This window comes from Malaclemys terrapin, chromosome 23 (assembly GCF_027887155.1).
Source record: "Malaclemys terrapin pileata isolate rMalTer1 chromosome 23, rMalTer1.hap1, whole genome shotgun sequence".
NCBI lineage: Eukaryota > Metazoa > Chordata > Testudines > Emydidae > Malaclemys > Malaclemys terrapin.
Window position 1 is genome coordinate 15,607,287 of NC_071527.1, and position 18,707 is coordinate 15,625,993.

At 60.6% G+C, this 18,707-nt stretch overlaps 1 protein-coding gene across 1 annotated transcript; it reads left to right on the forward strand.

The window, feature by feature from the left end:
• Positions 1-1,536: 1,536 nt before the first annotated feature.
• Positions 1,537-18,492, forward strand: GPR108 (G protein-coupled receptor 108). Its single transcript, XM_054012477.1, has 18 exons — positions 1,537-1,684; positions 5,107-5,226; positions 6,284-6,334; positions 6,953-7,050; positions 7,750-7,880; positions 8,506-8,588; positions 9,030-9,101; positions 9,699-9,800; positions 10,701-10,834; positions 10,980-11,055; positions 11,955-12,028; positions 12,631-12,748; positions 13,273-13,403; positions 13,902-13,945; positions 14,090-14,139; positions 14,272-14,355; positions 15,100-15,233; positions 16,893-18,492. Exons 1-18 carry the CDS (start codon positions 1,580-1,582, stop codon positions 16,963-16,965), a joined length of 1,680 nt encoding a protein of 559 aa, XP_053868452.1. The 5' UTR covers positions 1,537-1,579; the 3' UTR covers positions 16,966-18,492.
• The last annotated feature ends 215 nt before the right edge of the window (positions 18,493-18,707 follow it).

Sequence of the window (18,707 nt, forward strand, 5' to 3'; positions counted from 1 at the left end):
AGGTGTTGAGCTGTAGTAGGAGGTGACTCAGCTGAAAGCCAAGGCTCCAGCGTGGTGTGAGGAGGGTGCGGTGCAGATGCAGCTTTGGAGATGAGACATAAAATCGCAACGCCGAGCAGTTGTGGTTATGGAAAAGCCCCTGCTATTTTGGCAAGTTGTGATGAATTATTCATGTTCATAGTTCACCTGGCTCCAGCAGCGTCTATGCCAAGGCCTTAAAAAAATCTTTACTGGCACGTACGTACTGAGCCTCAGAACCCCACTGGGAAGCCCCACCCCTCCCTTGGAAAATCTAATGGGAATAGAACCAAGGGGTCCTGACTCCCACCTTTCCACTGTTCTAACCACTAGACTACACCTCCTCCTAGAGCCAGGATAGAACCCGGGGTCCTGGCTCCCAGCTCTAACTGCTAGACCAGGGATCGGCAACGTTCGGCACGCGGCTCGCCAGGGTAAGCCCCCCGGCGGCCGGGCCGGTTTGTTTACCTGCCGCGTCCGCAGGTTCGGCCGATCGCAGCTCCCACTGACCAAGGATTTGCTGGCCGCCGCTTCCCATCGCCTCCATTGGCGTGGAGCGGCGAACCGTGGTCAGTGGGAGCTGCGATCGGCCGAACCTGCGGACGCGGCAGGTAAACAAACCGGCCCGCCCGCCAGGGTGCTTACCCTGGCGAGCCACGTGCCGAACGTTGCCGATCCGTGCTAGACCATCCCCCTCCAATCCCCCCCAGAGCTGGGCCTAGAACCTGGAGTCGTGGCTCCAACTGCTAGACCACTCCTCCCTGCAATTGCTCCCAGCGCTGGGCCTAGAACCCAGGAGTCCTGGCTCCCAGGTCCAGCCTTTCTATTCTCTTAGGGCAGAGGTTCTCAAACTTCATTGCACCGTGACCCCTTCTGAAAACAAAAATTACTGCACGACTGCAGAGAGGGGGGCTGAAGCCTGAGCCCCCAACACCCAGGGACGGGCTCTAAAACAGAATCCCAAGGGCTTCAGCCCCAGGCAGGGGGCCTGTAACCCGAGCCCCGCCACCCAGGGCTGTGGGGCTCAGGCTTCAGCCCCTGGCGGCCCCATTAGAATGGGGTCAGGACCCACAGTTGAGAACCACTGCCTTAGGGATGTTGCATTCTCTGCCCCACGTGGCTGCAGAGCGGCTATACCCCTCCCAACAGGGGGCTGCAAGGTAGAGGTCCTAGAGCATCCTGGGAATTGTAGTTCCAGCCAGTGATCTCCAGGAAGGGGAAGCCTCTGTCGCTAGGCATCATGGGAAAGATAGGGTCAGCCGCTCGGGCTGATGGGAAATGTCGTTTCCAGCGCTAGGCCTCATAGGAAATGTAGTTCCAGCCCGAGGCAGTCTGGGAAACGCTGTCAGCCTCAAGGCCTGTGGGCGGGGAGAACTGACGTCGCGCTGTGATTGGTTGACCTTCCCGGCAGGGGGCGGGCGCCATCGACGAGGTGGGCGATGATTGGCGGCGAGGCGGGGTCGCGGCGCGCCGATTGGCGGAGCCGGAGGCAGGCGGCGGGGCGGAGTCGGAGTGGCCGGAACGGGACCGGACGGGACGGGGCGGCAGCCGGTGCCCAGGGATGTTCGGCCGGAGTCGGGGGCGGCCCGGGGCCTCGGGGCGGCTCCTCCCGCTGCTGCTGCTGCTCGGGGGCGCCGCGGGCCGGATCCACCGCCTGGTGCTGACGGTGAGCGCGGCCTGGGGAAACCGGCCCGGCCCGGCCCCTCCCCCGCCCAGGGACCGGCCCGGCCCGGCCCCTCCCCCCGCCCAGGGACCGGCCCGGCCCGGCCCCTCCCCCCGCCCAGGGACCGGCCCGGCCCCTCCCCCGCCCAGGGACCGGCCCGGCCCCTCCCCCGCCCAGGGACCGGCCCGGCCCGGCCCGGCCCCTCCCCCGCCCAGGGACCGGCCCGGCCCGGCCCCTCCCCCGCCCAGGGACCGGCCCGGCCCCTCCCCCGCCCAGGGACCGGCCCGGCCCGGCCCCTCCCCCCGCCCAGGGACCGGCCCGGCCCCGGCCCCTCCCCCGCCCAGGGACCGGCCCGGCCCCTCCCCCCGCCCAGGGACCGGCCCGGCCCCTCCCCCTCCCCCGCCCAGGGACCGGCCCGGCCCCGACCCTCCCCCCGCCCAGGGACCGGCCCGGCCCGGCCCCTCCCCCGCCCAGGGACCGGCCCGGCCCCTCCCCCTCCCCCGCCCAGGGACCGGCCCGGCCCCGACCCTCCCCCCGCCCAGGGACCGGCCCGGCCCCGACCCCTCCCCCGCCCAGGGACCGGCCCGGCCCCTCCCCCGCCCAGGGACCGGCCCGGCCCGGCCCCTCCCCCCGCCCAGGGACCGGCCCGGCCCCGACCCCTCCCCCGCCCAGGGACCGGCCCGGCCCGGCCCCTCCCCCGCCCAGGGACCGGCCCGGCCCCTCCCCCCGCCCAGGGACCGGCCCGGCCCGGCCCCTCCCCCCGCCCAGGGACCGGCCCGGCCCGGCCCCTCCCCCCGCCCAGGGACCGGCCCGGCCCGGCCCCTCCCCCCGCCCAGGGACCGGCCCGGCCCGGCCCCTCCCCCCGCCCAGGGACCGGCCCGGCCCGGCCCCTCCCCCCGCCCAGGGACCGGCCCGGCCCGGCCCCTCCCCCCGCCCAGGGACCGGCCCGGCCCGGCCCCTCCCCCCGCCCAGGGACCGGCCCGGCCCGGCCCCTCCCCCCGCCCAGGGACCGGCCCGGCCCGGCCCCTCCCCCCGCCCAGGGACCGGCCCGGCCCGGCCCCTCCCCCCGCCCAGGGACCGGCCCGGCCCGGCCCCTCCCCCCGCCCAGGGACCGGCCCGGCCCGGCCCCTCCCCCCGCCCAGGGACCGGCCCGGCCCGGCCCCTCCCCCCGCCCAGGGACCGGCCCGGCCCGGCCCCTCCCCCCGCCCAGGGACCGGCCCGGCCCGGCCCCTCCCCCCGCCCAGGGACCGGCCCGGCCCGGCCCCTCCCCCGCCCAGGGACCGGCCCGGCCCGGCCCCTCCCCCCGCCCAGGGACCGGCCCGGCCCCTCCCCCCGCCCAGGGACCGGCCCGGCCCGGCCCCTCCCCCGCCCAGGGACCGGCCCGGCCCCTCCCCCCGCCCAGGGACCGGCCCGGCCCCTCCCCCCGGGTACCGGCACCGACCCCTCCCACCCCCTGGGAAAGGACTGACCTCCCTCCCCCCACCCGGGATGAGACCAACTTCTGAGCTGGGAACCCCCTCCCCTGGGACAGGACCGGACCCCCCTCGGGTGGGAGATCATAATCCCAGGCTGGGATTCCCTGGTCCTCGGGACTTGACCAACCCCATCCAACCCTGAGATGGGACCGACCTGCCTTTGGGGACTCCCCACAACCCGCAGCTGGCATGGGACTGATCCCCCCTTCCCCCCCCGGCTTTGAGCTGCTTGCTTTCCCCTCCCCCCACTCTGGGGCCTTCCCTGCATGATCCCCCTAAAACCTCCTGCTAATTCCCCCTCCCCCTTGCTGGGGCTTGAACTACCCTTGGGAACACCCCCGGGAATCTCCCTGAGTCCTCCCTCCCTGCCTTCCCCAGCCCAGGGCTGGGACCCACCAGTTCTCCCCAGCACCTCGTGATCCCCCCCCAGCCTCCATCTCTCCCCTCCCTGCCTCAGTTACTCCTTCCCCATCATCCCCGCGGCGCCTGCCCCTGCCCACCTCCTCCCTTGGTGCCCCCTAACGCAGCAGCTCCTGGACTTCCAGGTGGAAATGCTCTGAGAACGCAGCGGTGGGCGAGATGGGGATCTGGGTAGCTGGGGGACTTTATGTGGACAAGGCCATTGGTGTTTGGAGGCTCACCAGATGAGGCCTGGGGGAAGTCCGGAGCGGATCTGAGTTTGCAAGGTGTTGAAACAGTGTCACATGAAGATATGACAGGCGGATTGTCCAACGCCTGGACTGCGGTTACTGTCGGGGCAGCCCAAGGTTTCTGCGGTGTGGAAGCCCAGATAAGGAACAGGGGGTTGGACTCTCAGGCGGGGGCAGCTGAGAAGGGTGTCAGCCAGGTTTTCCAAGCTTTCTGTTTTATTTCAGTATGTGGATGATGTTTATTTAGCAACTGAAACGCAAATAACGTGTGTGTTAGCCGGACACTAGATAACACAATTAAATGATCAAATGAACTCATTGGCTATATGGGGGGGTTGCTTTCTTTCCAAATCTGCTGGATGAAGACACTGTCCTGCTCTCACCTCATTCCCCCCTGGCTGCCCCCCCGTTCTACTCCCCCCATCCCCCAAACCTGTTCTTCTCCCTCCACTGCTCCCTCTCCTCTCACACAACCCAGTCTGATCTCCTTGGGGCAGGAGATCTATTATTTTAATTACAAACAGACCAGAGCTCAGGTCTAACATTCGTGTGCGCTTGGAGGGGGTGCTGGTGTCTGGGATTTGATTTGCCCCCTTAACAGAGATGGACGCTGGCTAGGAAGCTTGGATCCAGGTGTGCGTTTACCTAAGGGCTGGGAGGAGTTCTCAGGCTTTGATTTAGGCAGTGTCACAGCTGACTCCCTTCTCCGGAAGAAAAACATGGCTCAGATCCTGGGCTCAGTCCCGCTCTGAGCCTGTCTGGGGCTGAGCAATGAACTCGTCTTCTTTAAGCAGCTGTGTCAACCGGAGCAGCCCATCGCTGCAGTTTGTGGGCTGGGTTAGATGTAGAGCAGTCCCCTCCCTACGGGTCACCACGTTGCCACGTCCCGGGTGACCCTGTGTGACAAAATGGCGCTTGGCCGATGCGGACACGTGATCTGGATCCCAAAACCGCTCATCTCGCTCCTGCTCACCCTGCGCCTCTGGAGTCACTTCCTCTTCTGAAAGGGAAGCAATTCTGATGCGTCTGCAGCTTGCGAGATGAGATGAATCTGGCCACCCTAGGGTGGAAGAGACGTGCCGGGCCCCACCCATGCCACTCATCTCTCTGGCTGGCTGCACCAGCGTGACTGAAAAGGACACCTCGAGGCTTGGCCCCCTGGGTGGAGGCTGTTGCGTGGGGCTGGCCCTTGTTTCCCACTCATGGGAGCGGCGTGGAGCCCTGCCTTGTGTTTTGCTGCTGTTGCTAGCCAGTCTAATGGGCTTGGTCGTGTGATGGCTTCCTGCCTCGTCTATTTCAGGGTGAGAAGAGGGCTGACATCCATCTGAACACCTTCGGCTTCTACGCGAATGGCTCCCTGGAGGTGAACGTGAGCCGGCTGCATCTCGGCCTTGGCAGCGCCAAGCAGGACAAGCCTTGGGTAAATGCTGCGGCTCCTCTCAGGAGGACTCAGTCACATAGTAGTTCGTGGTGCGCGCCAGGGAGCGACCACCCTCCACCCCCCTGTGATTCCCAAGGGGACGGAGGGTGTGGGTGTGAATGGCACAGTGCCAGGGTGCTTCACACCGGCGGGGCGCTCCTGCAATGAATCTAGCATTCTCACCACTGGGAGCAGAGATGGTTGGGTTGAGCTAAACTTCAGACCTGAGACACCTGCTGTCCTGGGTTCAAATCAGGCAGAGGAAGAATGGCCCAGGTCCCTAGCCTACAACTGGGAGATCAGGGCTGTGCTCTGCCACCGACTTCCCATGTGACCTTGGGCAAGTCACTTAGATGGAGAATAGAGGCCCAGAGAAATACAAAAAAAAAAAAAAAAAAAGACATTGATAGCACTTGGGAGGTTAAATACATGAAATATTGTGAGGTCGCGTGTGTGTGTGTTAGTGTGTGTGTGTGGGGGGGTCATTTAAGTATCTAAGACAGATCAGATCCCTGGCTCTAGCCTATACCAGGCCAGGCCAGCTGGGGGAGGGTTTTGTGTGTGGATGGGAGGGGGGTAGAGGCAACCACCCGAATAAGAGCCCGAGTTAACTCTGTGACTGCAGTGAACCAGCCAGCAGGGCTCCCCCTCCAAGGGGCTGTCCATAAAATCCGTAATGCATTAGGGGCTGGGTGGGTCCTTAATTTGGCGGGTTTCAGTGTTCCACGGGGTGGGTGGGTCTTAACACGTTTTTTGAGGTTGGTCAAGTAACTTATGGACAGCCCCCAACACTCAGTCCCTCTGGTAAGAAATCCAAGTAGCCGGATACCTTCGGGCCTGCTGGAGCTGATCAGCGAGCTGGCCTGGAGGGCCGTAACTGTGTCATGGGGCATCTTCATGGCCTGTATGGGAGACACCGTGGCTGGCTGCCCCCCTGGCCGAGCTTCTGTGCCCTGCCCCACCTGAGCCTTCCCCATCTGCCAAAGGCTCAGGGATCGGCCCCTGGCTGGTGCAGAGAAAGGCTTGGTCATAACAGATGAATCCTTTTTCTTTCCAGGTCGGCTTCAGCTTGTCCAGGACGAGGATTCGCGAGGCCCTCTCCTACCCAGTGAGTTGCCATTCTGTGTGTGCGGGAACCCTTCAGAGTTTGTTTGGGAAGCGCTGGTGTTCTGGAGGGGGATTGTTTTCGGGGCGGGGGGGGGGGGAGAGGCAGAGGCAGCGTGTGTGTGGAAGTCCTGCTCAATGGGCAATGTGTTCCTCTTGAGTGACCCCTTCTGGCCGATCCCTGAGCACTGCTGACTGGCTTCACCGCACGAAACCCAGGCGGGATCTCTAGGGCTAGGCTGTTGCAAAGGAAACCGGAAGGGGGAATGTCCGGAATCTGCCATCAGTTACCTCTGGGAGCCACTGGAAAGACTGATTCTAGGGGAAGTGAATGTGAATCAGTCCCTTGGAGAGGCAGCAGGGCCTAGTGGGTAGAGCTCTGGTCTAGACGTTGATAGGACCTCAGTTCTATTCCCAGCTGTGCCACTGATCTGTTGTTACATCCCCTCCTTCCGTGTGTCTTGGCTATTTAGATTGTAAGGTCTCTGAGGCAGGGACTGTCTCTTACTACGTACAGCATCTTGCGCGGCAGGGCCCTGATTTGGGGCCTACTGTAAATCCAGCTGGTGCTAATTAAGAGAGCTTGTACACGTGTTTTTTGTCTGATCTGACGGGGGGGCAGTTTTCCTCTCTGCAGGGGAAGGAATCTCATAACTGCACCTTGGAACAAACCGGAGCGGAGTCGCGAATCCTCTTCCTCATTGACGTCAAACAGAACAAGCAAGTGAAATTCTGTCTGCGCTTATATATATTTCATTGGACTCCTCGTCTGACCTCCCGCTCAATCGACTGGCGCCATTAATGGCAAATTAGCCTAGTACCTAGACTCTTCCGGGTCCAGGGATCAGAGCAGCCCCTAGCCAATATGCAGACAGCTCATGTTGTCACCAGCACTGCCTGCAACCACCCCTGATATCAGGTGGTACGTGAGAACCGTGTGAGAGATGACTGGGATTAGAGAGGGAATAAATAAGGAGATGTGATAACGGTGTATAAATTAAGGAGTGAATGGTAGACAGAAGATCAGTCAGGTGCTCCTATGTATCCTCGTGTAACAGGAGGTTACACAGTGAAATGGAAAAGGCAGCAGATAAATCAAACTGCTACTTTTGCTCTGAGCATTAGACCCTCCCAGCCGGGAGTAGAACCCAGGAGTCCTGGCTGCCAGTTATAACCACACTAGCCCCCACATCCCTCTCCCAAAGCTAGGAACAGAACCCAGGAGTCCTGGCTGCCAGTTATAACCACACTAGCCCCCACATCCCTCTCCCAAAGCTAGGAACAGAACCCAGGAGTCCTGGCCCCCAGCGACCGACTAAATGACCCTTTGCATAACTGATCCCGCCCCCTCTCTCCAGCGGCGAACCCATCTCCGTTGTGTCACGCCCCCTGCACTGACGCTCGGTTCTGTCCTTTCAGGGTTCAAGTGCGGAAGCTGGGAGAGCAGAAGAAGCTGCAGATTTATTCCGGTCTGCTCCCCGAGGTGCAGAATGGGGGCTCGGATCCGAAACCAGCCGACGATAGCAAGGACCAGGCTGCTGTCAGTAAAGGTGAGGGGAGACTGGACGCGGCTTAGACACCCAGGTCTGGCTGTCTCCTACTTGCCCGGAGTGAAGCAGCCTTCTCCATGCTGCTCGAGAAGGGGCTCGTTTTCTTCCTAACGAGAGCGCTGCAGTTAATTGCTTACCACGGGCAGGCGCAGCTGATCTCGCTAGCGTTGCCCCGTGCTCTCAGGATGTAATTCGGTGTGCTGCTGGGGTACCTTTGTTCCGAGGATCTCAAAGCGCTAGGGGGAAACGTGGCCAGATTACAGATGTAGAGGGACCCCGCTGCTTGAAATAGACACCCAGCACTAGCACTCCTGTTTAGGACAGGACGTTGAGGCCACCTCGTTCCAAGGAGGCAGGTCATCATTGTCGGAGTTGGCCCAACAGATGGCTGGAGTTAATGTCATGTATCCCATAGTATGTGGCGTGTAATAATATTAGTTCTGTCCCAGCCACAGCTGCGATGGAGGCCCTGTTGTGTTGGGTGTTGGTTTTTTGGGGAGCAGCGGATGCAAGGGTCTGAAAGGAGGCAGGGGGTAGGGGAGGGCCTCCCAGCCTGAACTTCACCAGGAGGAGCTGGAGTTAATGGCATCTAGTCCATGCCGAAGGGGTGTGTTCGTTCTTCCAGGCACAGAAGGACAGCCGGAAGTGCCTGGTAAAGCGCCTGATGCGGCCAACCCCCAGAAGAAGACAGAGGGCGAAGCCAAGCAGGTAAATGCCATTCAGGGACTGAGCCGAGGGCAGTTCCCAGGCAGCTGTGACAGATCACCAGGCTTCCGCCAACCCAGCCGGCGCCTGCCGCCTCCCGATTCCAGCGCCGTTCTCTCTGCAGAGCCCAGGGTGCCAACTGCCCGTTGTGCAGCAGAGAGGCTGGGGAGAGGGGTAGACTTCAGAGGGTTTTGGGGAGCCAGTGGCTGGATGGGAAGCGGGGAGCGATAGAGTCCTGGCCGTTGCTTGCGCCGGCATGACAAGCGGCCTTAGTCCCCGCTTCAGCAGCTGGGAACTGTAGCATGGCTGAGCCATCGGCATGGCGGTAAGCCAGCATCTGGGTGATCCCCGGGCAGAGCAAGCCCCGCTCGTTCCTCCTCTCCCACGTGTGGCAGGCGACTCCAGCTCTGTGTGCTTTGATCCTTACTGGCCTTTCTTGTGCAGCCGGATTCCAGCCACAGAGGGGAAGATCTGGTCCTAGATCTAGGGAACGTGAACGACTCCTACAACTTCAGCGTAAGTGTCGCCTGGCTGGATGGAGGAAGGGCCTTCCTGGAACAAGCCAACAGCTCGTGTTCTTCCCCTGTGTTCCTCCCCCCTTGCCAGCTCAGACCTGTGGGCCCATCTGGCCTGGCATCTCCCCACCCTCACTTCCAAGGCAGGTCAGCCTGTCCTGACTAACCTGGTATCTCTGCTTCCCTAGAGCCTGTTCCCCTCCCCTCCCTGCCACATCAGATCAAATAAGTGGCCGGGTCCAATGGCATCCCACCTCCTGCTGTGTGGGACGAGGCCGTTGGTCAGTCTAGTCTGGTATCCCTGTCTCCTTGCTGAATGGGGCTGGACCCATCTGTCTCACTACAAGGCCTATCCTGGCCAATGAGGGCTGCGCACTGCTCCTTAGAACCGCTGCTGGGTTGACTTGCTCCCCGCTTTTCCAGGGGAAGAATGGGCTGCAGCCCAGGAAGGGAGGGGCAGAGCCCCTGGAGTCTTAATGTGTCTGTAATGGGAACTCCACTGAGCAGGGGGGTATCCTCCGCCTGTCTCCTGCAACAAGTTCAGCGCCGACCAGAGCCCTGACTGGTAACTCGGGGCTCTCCCCCTCTGTCCTTGCAGTTCCACGTAGTGATCGGCTCGGAGGCGGAAGGTCTGTACAACCTCAACTTTCACAACTGCCACAATAGAGCCCCGGCAAACCAGATGCCTTACGACATCACCGTGAGTGTGCATGCGGGAGACCGTCATCCCCCCCCACCCCGCCCCCCCCTCCAGCAGAAACAGTAGAGTTCTAATCCTGTGTTACAGACTTCCCCCCTCTGCCTCCGGGCGGATTAGAAAGCCGAGTAAAGCACTGGTCTGGGACTCGGGAGACCTGGGTCCTATTCCCTGAGTGAGCCACTCCCCCCCCCCCCCCCATCTGTGCCTCAGTTTTCCCATCTGTAAAATGGGGATAATGATACTGACCTACTGCAAAGTGCTTTGAGATCTGTGGATAGGAAGTGCTATATGAGCTAGATATTTGTATTGCTGTAGTGCGTAGGAGCCCCAGTCACGGCCCAGGACCCTCCTACGCTAGGCGCTGTACAGACACAGAACGCATAGCCAGTCCCTGCCCCAAAGACCTGGCAACCTAAGTAGCAGCCCAAGCTGCTCAGATACTCTACACTGAGCCCCAAGCGCCCGTCATGTTGCCATAGACGGGATGAATGGGTTACGAGGGGCCCTTACCGGACTGTGGTGTACAAGTGTCTGGGATTCGAACCCAGTGTTCCAGTCCAGGGCTTTCTCCACCAGGCACAGCTAGTCTAGAGCAAACCGGGCACGCCGTGTATTTCCAAAGCCACAGCACGCGGGGGAGTTTGTCATACATCCTTGGTCTGTATTTGTTGGTCCCAGTCCCATCAGCCTCCCTCTGCACCCCTGCTGGGGCAGATCAGACCAGCGAGCCCCTCTAGCCCCCCTGCACGTTGGATCAGCTCAATGGTCCATCCGGTGGTCCCCCACCACTCCAGACCAAAGCAAGGGGCCCCTCTACCCTGGATCAGATCTCCTGGCATCCCTGTGCGGTGGCATTTCCCCCGGCCGCAGCTCCCGCTCTACACTGGCTCTGCTTTGCAGGTGATGATCCGAGAGAAGAACCCGGATGGGTACCTGTCAGCTGCCGAGATCCCCCTCATCAAACTCTACCTGGTCATGTCCGCCTGCTTCCTGGCCGCGGCCACCGTGTGGGTCTACTTCCTCTGCCAGCACAAGTGAGTCCCGGCCCTCTGATTGGCTGTGTCCACATCGCTTTCCCCCGGGGCAGGCAGCCTTCCTGTCTATTGTCCCCCACCCTGCCCCCTTTCCACCCCCAGAACCGCCATGGGCATCAGCCTGATTGTGTGTCTCTACTTGCAGGTTCAGCGTGTTCAAAATCCACTGGCTCATGGCTGCCTTAGCTTATACCAAGGCCCTTTCTCTCCTCTTCCACAGCGTAAGTAGCCAGCTATGCCGATGCAGGGGGGCCCAGTGACAAAGGGCTTGAGACCTGGGCGCTAGCCATTGGCCTGCTGGCTGATCTCGGGCCAGCTGCTCCTCCCTGCCTCAGTTTCCCCCTCCATGAAATGGGAATGATGCTGCCAAGGTTCTTTTGTAAAGTGCTTTGAGACCCATAGATGAAAAGCGCTCTGAACCTCTTAAGAGTCCCAGCCATGGACCAAAGCCCCATTGTGCTAGGTGCAGGACGCACACCGAAAGCCGGTAGAGCCTGGTATTATTGGACAGCGGCCGTACCTGGGTTCACTGCAGTCGGGCTCCTGCTGACCCCCGTGAGCCTCGTCCTCCGCTTAGCGGGGGGGTGTCTGTCTAAGAGGTGAAATGTGCCCAGGGCCTTCTGGCTCGGGGTATTGGGTATGGCTGGGGAAGACACTAGCCTGTAAGGTGTTAACCTGAATCCAGCGCCCCTTGAAAAGCATCGGTGCAAACTGAACATGGTGGACTGACTGGTCCTGGGGTTCTCTCTGTTCTCAGCGCGCTGGCAGGGACAGTGTCTGTGTCACATGTCTGTGTCACCTCTGCTAAGAATCTCTGACCTTTCTCGGGGAAGGGCTGATCTACCCCCAAGAAGACAATGGTGTTTCTGGCATGTGGGGCTGAGACCCGTCAAACTCATCTCATGCACTGGCTGCCTGACAGCCATCTCGCGATGGCGGTTACCCTGCTGGGCAGGGCTGTTGGCACGGAGGTGAATGGCTCTGAGCCACCCCGGCTTTGCCACCAGCTCCCTAACGGGCAGATGGCCTTTGGGTGGCTATGATGGGCGCTCTCCCAGCCTGTCTAGCCTGAATCGGGAGGCTCCAACTGAGACCCCCTTCTCTGTCCTCTCTCTCTCAGATCAACTACTATTTCATTAATACCGAGGGTCACCCGATTGAGAGCTTAGCCGTCATGTACTTCGTGACCCACCTGTAAGTGCAGAGCGTCTGGTTACGGGGCCTACGCGGAGGGAACATATTCTGTGATATTCTATAGCCCGGCATCACGGCTGGGTCCAGGGTGGGGGCCCTGGAGGAGCCAACGGATAAGGGGGGAGCTTGCAAGTATTGTAGTCCCAGTTTCTCCCACCAGGGGGCACTGACTGCGGGTGGTGCTTGCCACCACTCGGAAGGTTGCTGGGGAGGTTTCGCTACTACAGTCTTCCCAGCAGGAGGCGCCCTGGAGGGTGTCGTAGGACATTGATTGCATGGAGCTGTTAATTGCAGGGGACGGTATAAGAGGGCTGGCTGTGGGCGGAGCTCTTAGCCGCTCCAATCCCAGCCTCTCCCAGTAGGGGGCGCAGTATAGAGCAGGGCAGGAGCACTGGCTGTTGGATACTGCAGTTCCAAGCTCTCCCAGCAGGGGGCACTGTGGGGAGCGGGGGCAGTTGCGCAGGGGAGGGAGAGTGTCCCGATTTCTTCAGTCCCAGCGTGTTGTGGCTCAGGAAACACACAGCCCTTCCGTGGCTCGCCCTGAGCCAGCCCGGCCTCCCAGAACAGGGCGCCCGCCTGAGTTGCCTCTGGGTGCCTTGCAGGCTGAAGGGTGCCCTGCTCTTCATCACCATTGCGCTGATCGGGACAGGCTGGGCCTTCATCAAGTACATCCTGTCGGACAAAGAGAAGAAGCTCTTCGTGATCGTCATCCCCCTGCAGGTGAGGAGCGCGACGGCTGGGGGGAGCCGCCTCCTCGCCATTCTGCCTTCAAAGCCAGAGCCGTGCTGGGTGGAGACGTTGGGCTGGAGTGGGGCTGCCGGAACTGGTTCTGTCCGGGCTCCTTTCAGGCTCCCGGTGCTGAAAGCAAACGATTCGGGGAAACGATTTCCTTGGGGAAGCACCGTTGGCTCATGGACAGACCCCTGGGCTGGACCTTGGGAGACGTGGGGTCTGCTCCCCGCTCCGCACCTTGTCAGCTGGGTGACTTCAGCCAAGTTGCCTCCCCCCCCCGCCCCATCTGTGCCTCAGTTTACCCATGTGCGAGATGGGGGTGATGGTCCTGTCCTTCCTTGCGGAAGCGCTTGGAGATCTCCAGCTGAAAAGGGCTAAATAAGGGCCAGGTGGTAGCGCCCTGCTCTCCTCTGGCCTCCGGGCAGTGGCCTGCACCAAACAACACTTGGCAAGCGGGGATTCCCGCCCAGGGCTGCGAAGTCCCTTCACCACCCGCCTTTCCCATCGCGCAGGTGCTGGCCAACGTCGCTTACATTATCATCGAGTCCTCGGAGGAGGGCAGCAGTGACTACGCCTCCTGGAAGCAGATCCTCTTTCTCGTGGACCTGCTCTGCTGCGGGGCCATCCTCTTCCCCGTGGTGTGGTAAGAGCCGGTACCGCCTTGGGCTGGGAACCCGCCAGGTCTCGCAAGCTACGCTGGGTCAGTGCTTGGATGGGAGATGGAGGAAAACCGCAGGGTGGCGCCGTCAGTAAGGGGGCGCTCTCCCAAGTCAGTGGTGACCCCGATGCTGCTGTACGGCAGGATGGGGGGCTGATCTCCCCTCAGAGTCAGCGCTGACCCCCACGGTGCTATGGGGGACCGTCACGGATGCATGCGTGGAAGATGCTGGAGAAGCCCAGGGTGGTATAAATTAAAGGGAAGTCAGTCTCTCTGGGGTCATAGGGGTGCCAGTCACATATGCCCCCATGGGAAGTGTCCGGTGCAGAGGGGTGTCCCGGCTGTGCACACTAACCTGGGGGGCCGACACAGTGCTGGGGGTCGATGGGACCATGAAGGCTTCATGGGGTGGGGCGGGGGGTGCGAATTTTCCCACAATCCCATGGGAGTCATTTGCTTTTGGCTTGGTTTGTCCGTCCGCAGGTCCATCCGCCACCTCCAGGAGGCCTCCAGCACGGACGGCAAAGGTGAGTCTGTCTCGGCTTCCTCCCGAGAAGCCCAGCTGCGGCCCCCACCCCCTCGTTCTGAGGGGGCTCTGGCCCCCTCCGTCCCCCCTGATCTGGAACCTGCTCCCAGCGCCGTGTGACAAACTCCCCTTGTTTTATTTCCAGCTGCCACAAACCTGGCGAAACTGAAGCTTTTCAGACATTACTACGTCATGGTAGGTGCCCCCGGCCCTGGCTCCCTGTCTCAGGGATGCTGGCAGCACCAGCGCTGTCTGCGTGACGGGACTAGGACCCCCCGCGGCCTCAGTCACTCTCTCTCTCTCTCTCTCTCTCTCCCCCTCTTCCAGGTCGTGTGTTACATTTACTTCTCCCGTGTCATTGCCATCCTGCTCAAATTCACCGTCCCCTTCCAGTGGCAGTGGCTCTACGAGGTGAGGATGAGGGGAAAGGGGATGGGGAGGGGAAGGGGAAGGGGAGCAGGATTCCTGGGTTCTATTCCCAGCAGTGTCACTGATTCACTCTAAGATCCTTACTGGCAAGACGGGGGACATCTCCCTCCCTCCCTCCCTCCCAGCTGGGCTCTGGATGCGAGTGATGGTGAAGTGCTTTGAGATCCATCGGTGAGGCGCTGTATTGTAACGACGTGCGTCATAGGCCAGGTTTTCTTGCCCCTGGACTGGAAGTGGCGACTGGGGATCTGCAATGCAGGTGCCTCTGACCGGTCCCCAGCCTTTGCGTACCCTGCAGCCCACCCAGCTGGGACTGGTGCTAAGTGACATCTGCTGGGCCAGTACTTGGCTAGGAGACCACCAAGGAGAAATGCTGTCAGCAGTGGCACTCTTCCCACTGGCCACTGCAGCAGGCTGGTGCTAGGGGGCGCTGTGCTGCGCTCGGTCAAGATTTCATGCAAATCCAAGGGTCTGAGAGAGCTGCAGCCATTTCAACAGCCTCCCTTTCCCAGGTCAGTTTCCTGCCCAAATTCCAGGGTGGGCAATACACATTCAGGCCTCGTTTTTTCTTTCTTATCACTCTCTGTGTGATTCGTCCCTTCCCGTCCTAAACTGTTGCTGTGCGCTGTTATGTCCCACCCCAGAGCCAGCTGCATTTCAGTAGCAGCTGCACTGAACTTGGACTCCGATCGCTAGGCCTAAGGACCCTTCTTTCCTTCCTTGCAGCTCCTGGTTGAAGTATCCACCTTGGTTTTCTTCATCCTAACGGGATACAAGTTCCGCCCGGCTTCGAACAACCCTTATCTACAGCTGCCCCAAGAGGACGAGGAGGAGGAGGAGGAACTGCAGATGAATCAGGTGTAAGTAGCTGGATCTCTGGGTGGGGCTGAGAAGAGGGAAGTCCTGCTCATTCCCAATGCTACTTCCGCTGGTGTAGACTGTGCGCAGGGAGACTCACCCGCCTTGTCTCTCGAACGTCCTGGGACCAAGAGGGCTACAACCAGTTTGCATACGTAGAATAGCTATTTGGGCCCCAGTTATTCTGGGTCAGTTTCCCACCTATGTGTGAACCTGATGAGTAGGCTTGGCAGAATTCGATGTTCATGGTTTTGATGGATAATAGCAATGTTTATTTTAAAGTATTTCCCCCCCATTTTTATCACTTTTAAATGTTCACAAGGAAAATAGAGGCGGGGCAGACAATAATTAGCTAATGACGTGGCCGTTGAAATTGACATTCCAGTTTTAAACACCAATTGGCAGGGTCCCGTGGCAAAATGCACCAAGCAAATAGCCTTCGATCAAACTCCGAGGTCTTCAGCCGCGTTTTTCTTACTTTGCCTCTCAGTTATCGATGGAAATATTTGTGTGTGTGTGTGTGTGTGTGTGTGGATCTTGGGTGAAATCCACCTTCAACGTTTCCCAGTAAAAATCGAATCCTTCCAAGCTCACCTGTGGAGGTCAGACTAGATCAGTGGTTTTCAAACGTTTTTTCTGGTGACCCAGTTGAAGAAAATGGTTGATGCCTGCGACCCAACGGAGCTGGGGATGAGGGGTTTGGGATGTGGGATGGGACCAGAGCTGGGGCAGGGGGTTGGGGTGAGGGCTGTGGGGTGGGGCTGGGAATGAGGGGTTTGGGGTGCAGGAGGGGGCTCCAGGTTGGGGGGGGCTCAGGGCAAGGGGTTGTGGTGCAGGAGGGGATCTGGGCTGGGGGTGCAGGCTCTGGGGTGGGGCCAGGGATGAGGGAGTTGGGGTACAAGAAGGGGCTTTGGGTTTCGGGGTGGGGGGGGCTCAGGGCTGGGACAGGGGATTGGGTCACGGGGTTGGGGCACAGGCTTTCCTCTGGCGGCTTCCGGTCAGTGGCACAGCTGGGGTGCAGGGGCAGACTTCTCGCCTGTCCTGACACCGTGGACCGCGCTGCGCCCAGAAGTGGCCAGCAGTAGGTCCGGCTCCTAGGCGGAGGCGCACAAGTGGCTCTCGCCCGCAGGCACCGCCCCCCCATCCCCGAATCCAATTGGCCGGTTCCCGGCCAACGGAAGTGCAGAGCTTGTGCTTGGGGCGGGGACAGCGCATGGAGCCCCGTGGCCTCCTGCCTACGAGCCGGACCTGTTGGCCACCTCCGGGGTGCAGCGCGGTGTCAAACAGGTAGGCTTACTAGTTTTTGCTGGCCTGCCGCCAGGGTCCCTGGGACCTGAGCAAGGCGACCCAGTGCCTTGCATTCCACGACCCGAACTTTGAAAACCACTCGACTAGATCATGAGGGTCCCTTCTGACCTTAAAGTCTGAGTCATCGAGTGCCTGCTCCACAGAGCCCTCTGTTCCTTGTCGGGGCAAGTTCCAGGTGTTAGGTGTAGCGGGTGTTATTGCTTTCCATAAGGGAGGGCGAATCTTAGCTATGTGCCATGATATCCCTGCAGTTCCAGGAGCTGCAGGACCCTTGCTAGGGCTGTAGAAGAAGCAGCCAGATCTGATCCATCCTGTCTGCGCCTGGGGTCATCTGTCTCGCTTTCTCTCTGCAGGATCACAGAAGCCGGCGTCCATGAGGGTCTCTCCAAGCTGAAGAAGAGCAGGGCTGCCCGCGAGGCGGTGTGAGGGCTATCCGCCCAGACTGTCGCTAGTGCCCGGACCGTGGGGAGGCCGCCGGGTCCGAGCCTGCGGCCCAGCCGAAGATTCCCAAGCAGGACAGAGAAATCGGGGGTTTTGTGTTGAATTCCTGCCTCTCTGCTCCCCTGCCCCACCTTGTGGCAGTGCTAAGAACTGCATGGCCCTGTGCAATTCCAGCAGCTGTTTGCAGGACCAGGCCTGTTCTCCAGACTGCAGGAAGTTCAGACGAACTCTGGATGGCTGAGGGCTGCCGTCTCTTGTACGGGGCGGGGGGTGGGGACTTTGGCCAGCCAAGCTCCGCCCTTCTCCTTCAAGAGTGGTTTCCAGACCCACTTCCTGATCCATGCATCCCTGCTTCTAGTTTAGATGCATTCTCCACCAGTAGCCCCCACCCTCACCAGCTCTCCTACCGCCTTCTCCTTCACTCCATGGACGAGCTGGGGCCGACCAGCAAAGGTGGAGCTGGCGTTCAGCACCAACATCTGGCTGGGGTCAAAGAGGTCCTGTACCACTGGGGTGAGTCGATAGATCGTTCCCGGGCAGAGGAGAAATACGTAGCGATCTTCAGCTGAGACTAAGAGCTCACCAGCTCCCCAGTGTTGCTGGTGGAGCTGAGCAACAGGCCAGGATCTAGACAACATCTGAGCAGTGAAGCTTGGCTCACGTTCATCTGGAGCTCGGTGGCACCCCGAAAGGTGTGGTGCCCTTTACCTGGGGGCCATGGTTTTCACTCTAGCATTAGTGGTACCTCCTTCCTGGGAGAAGCAGTTTTTCAGGGGCAGGCTGCCCCGGGCTTCTTGCTAGACCCTGTCAGGTGGTAGGTTCAGGGTGTGATTCTAGCACCAACTGGGACCTCTAGGCTTGCGTCTTGGTTGCCTCTCTGTGACTTGCCTCCCGCCTCTGCTCTGCCCATCTCCCCGGGAGCTGGCTTCGTTCCTGCAGGCTCGGCTCCTGCCCTTGGTTACCTGTGCAGCGCTGTGGAACGTGGGGTTTAGCCTTTACAGGGAGTGCGCTGGGCTCTTGCCTGCGCCACGGGGACTGAGGGAGGAGAGAACCTGGCTTAATTTAGCTCCCTTTGAGGTGGGGCAACCAACCTGCTCCTCTAGTGGAACAAACCTCTCTAACCCTAGAGAGAGGGTAGGTGGGATCCGCTGGTGCAGGAGGCCTGTATCCCTGCTGCGATCAGCTCAGCACCCCTGAAACAGCAGGTCCTTAGCTGCTGTGCACCAGTCTAAAGGCAGGAGCAGGAGATCACAGTGTGAGGCCAGGAATGATTTTGGGACCAGGCCCCTGCTTGTGACACTAGCAGAGTTCAGGCCGGGGTAGAATAGCCACTGTCCTGATCTTAAATGCATTTATACAACCTGCTCAGGGGCTGCAAGGTGGGGGAGGAGACCTCCCCACAAGGGAGATCCTTGGGTGACACCACCCTCTCTCTGGCTGCCTCTGTTGCTCTACTGAATAACTCTGCCCTCGGGTGTGATGCCCTTGTAAGTGGGGGCTCAATCCCTCCCCCCCCCCATGCACCTATTGATTTAAATTCCTCATTATTACTGGGAACGGTGATTATCACACTCTTACGCCTAGGTGGATCCCCCATTGTCTCAGCAGGGTTGGGTCACCATGCCCACGCTGAAAGGAGTTCCTTGGCTTAATTGTAACTCTCTGCACAGCCTGGCACAGGGGGTCTCTGGCTTTGTCTTAAGGGGGGTGGGTGGGCTCTGTGTGTA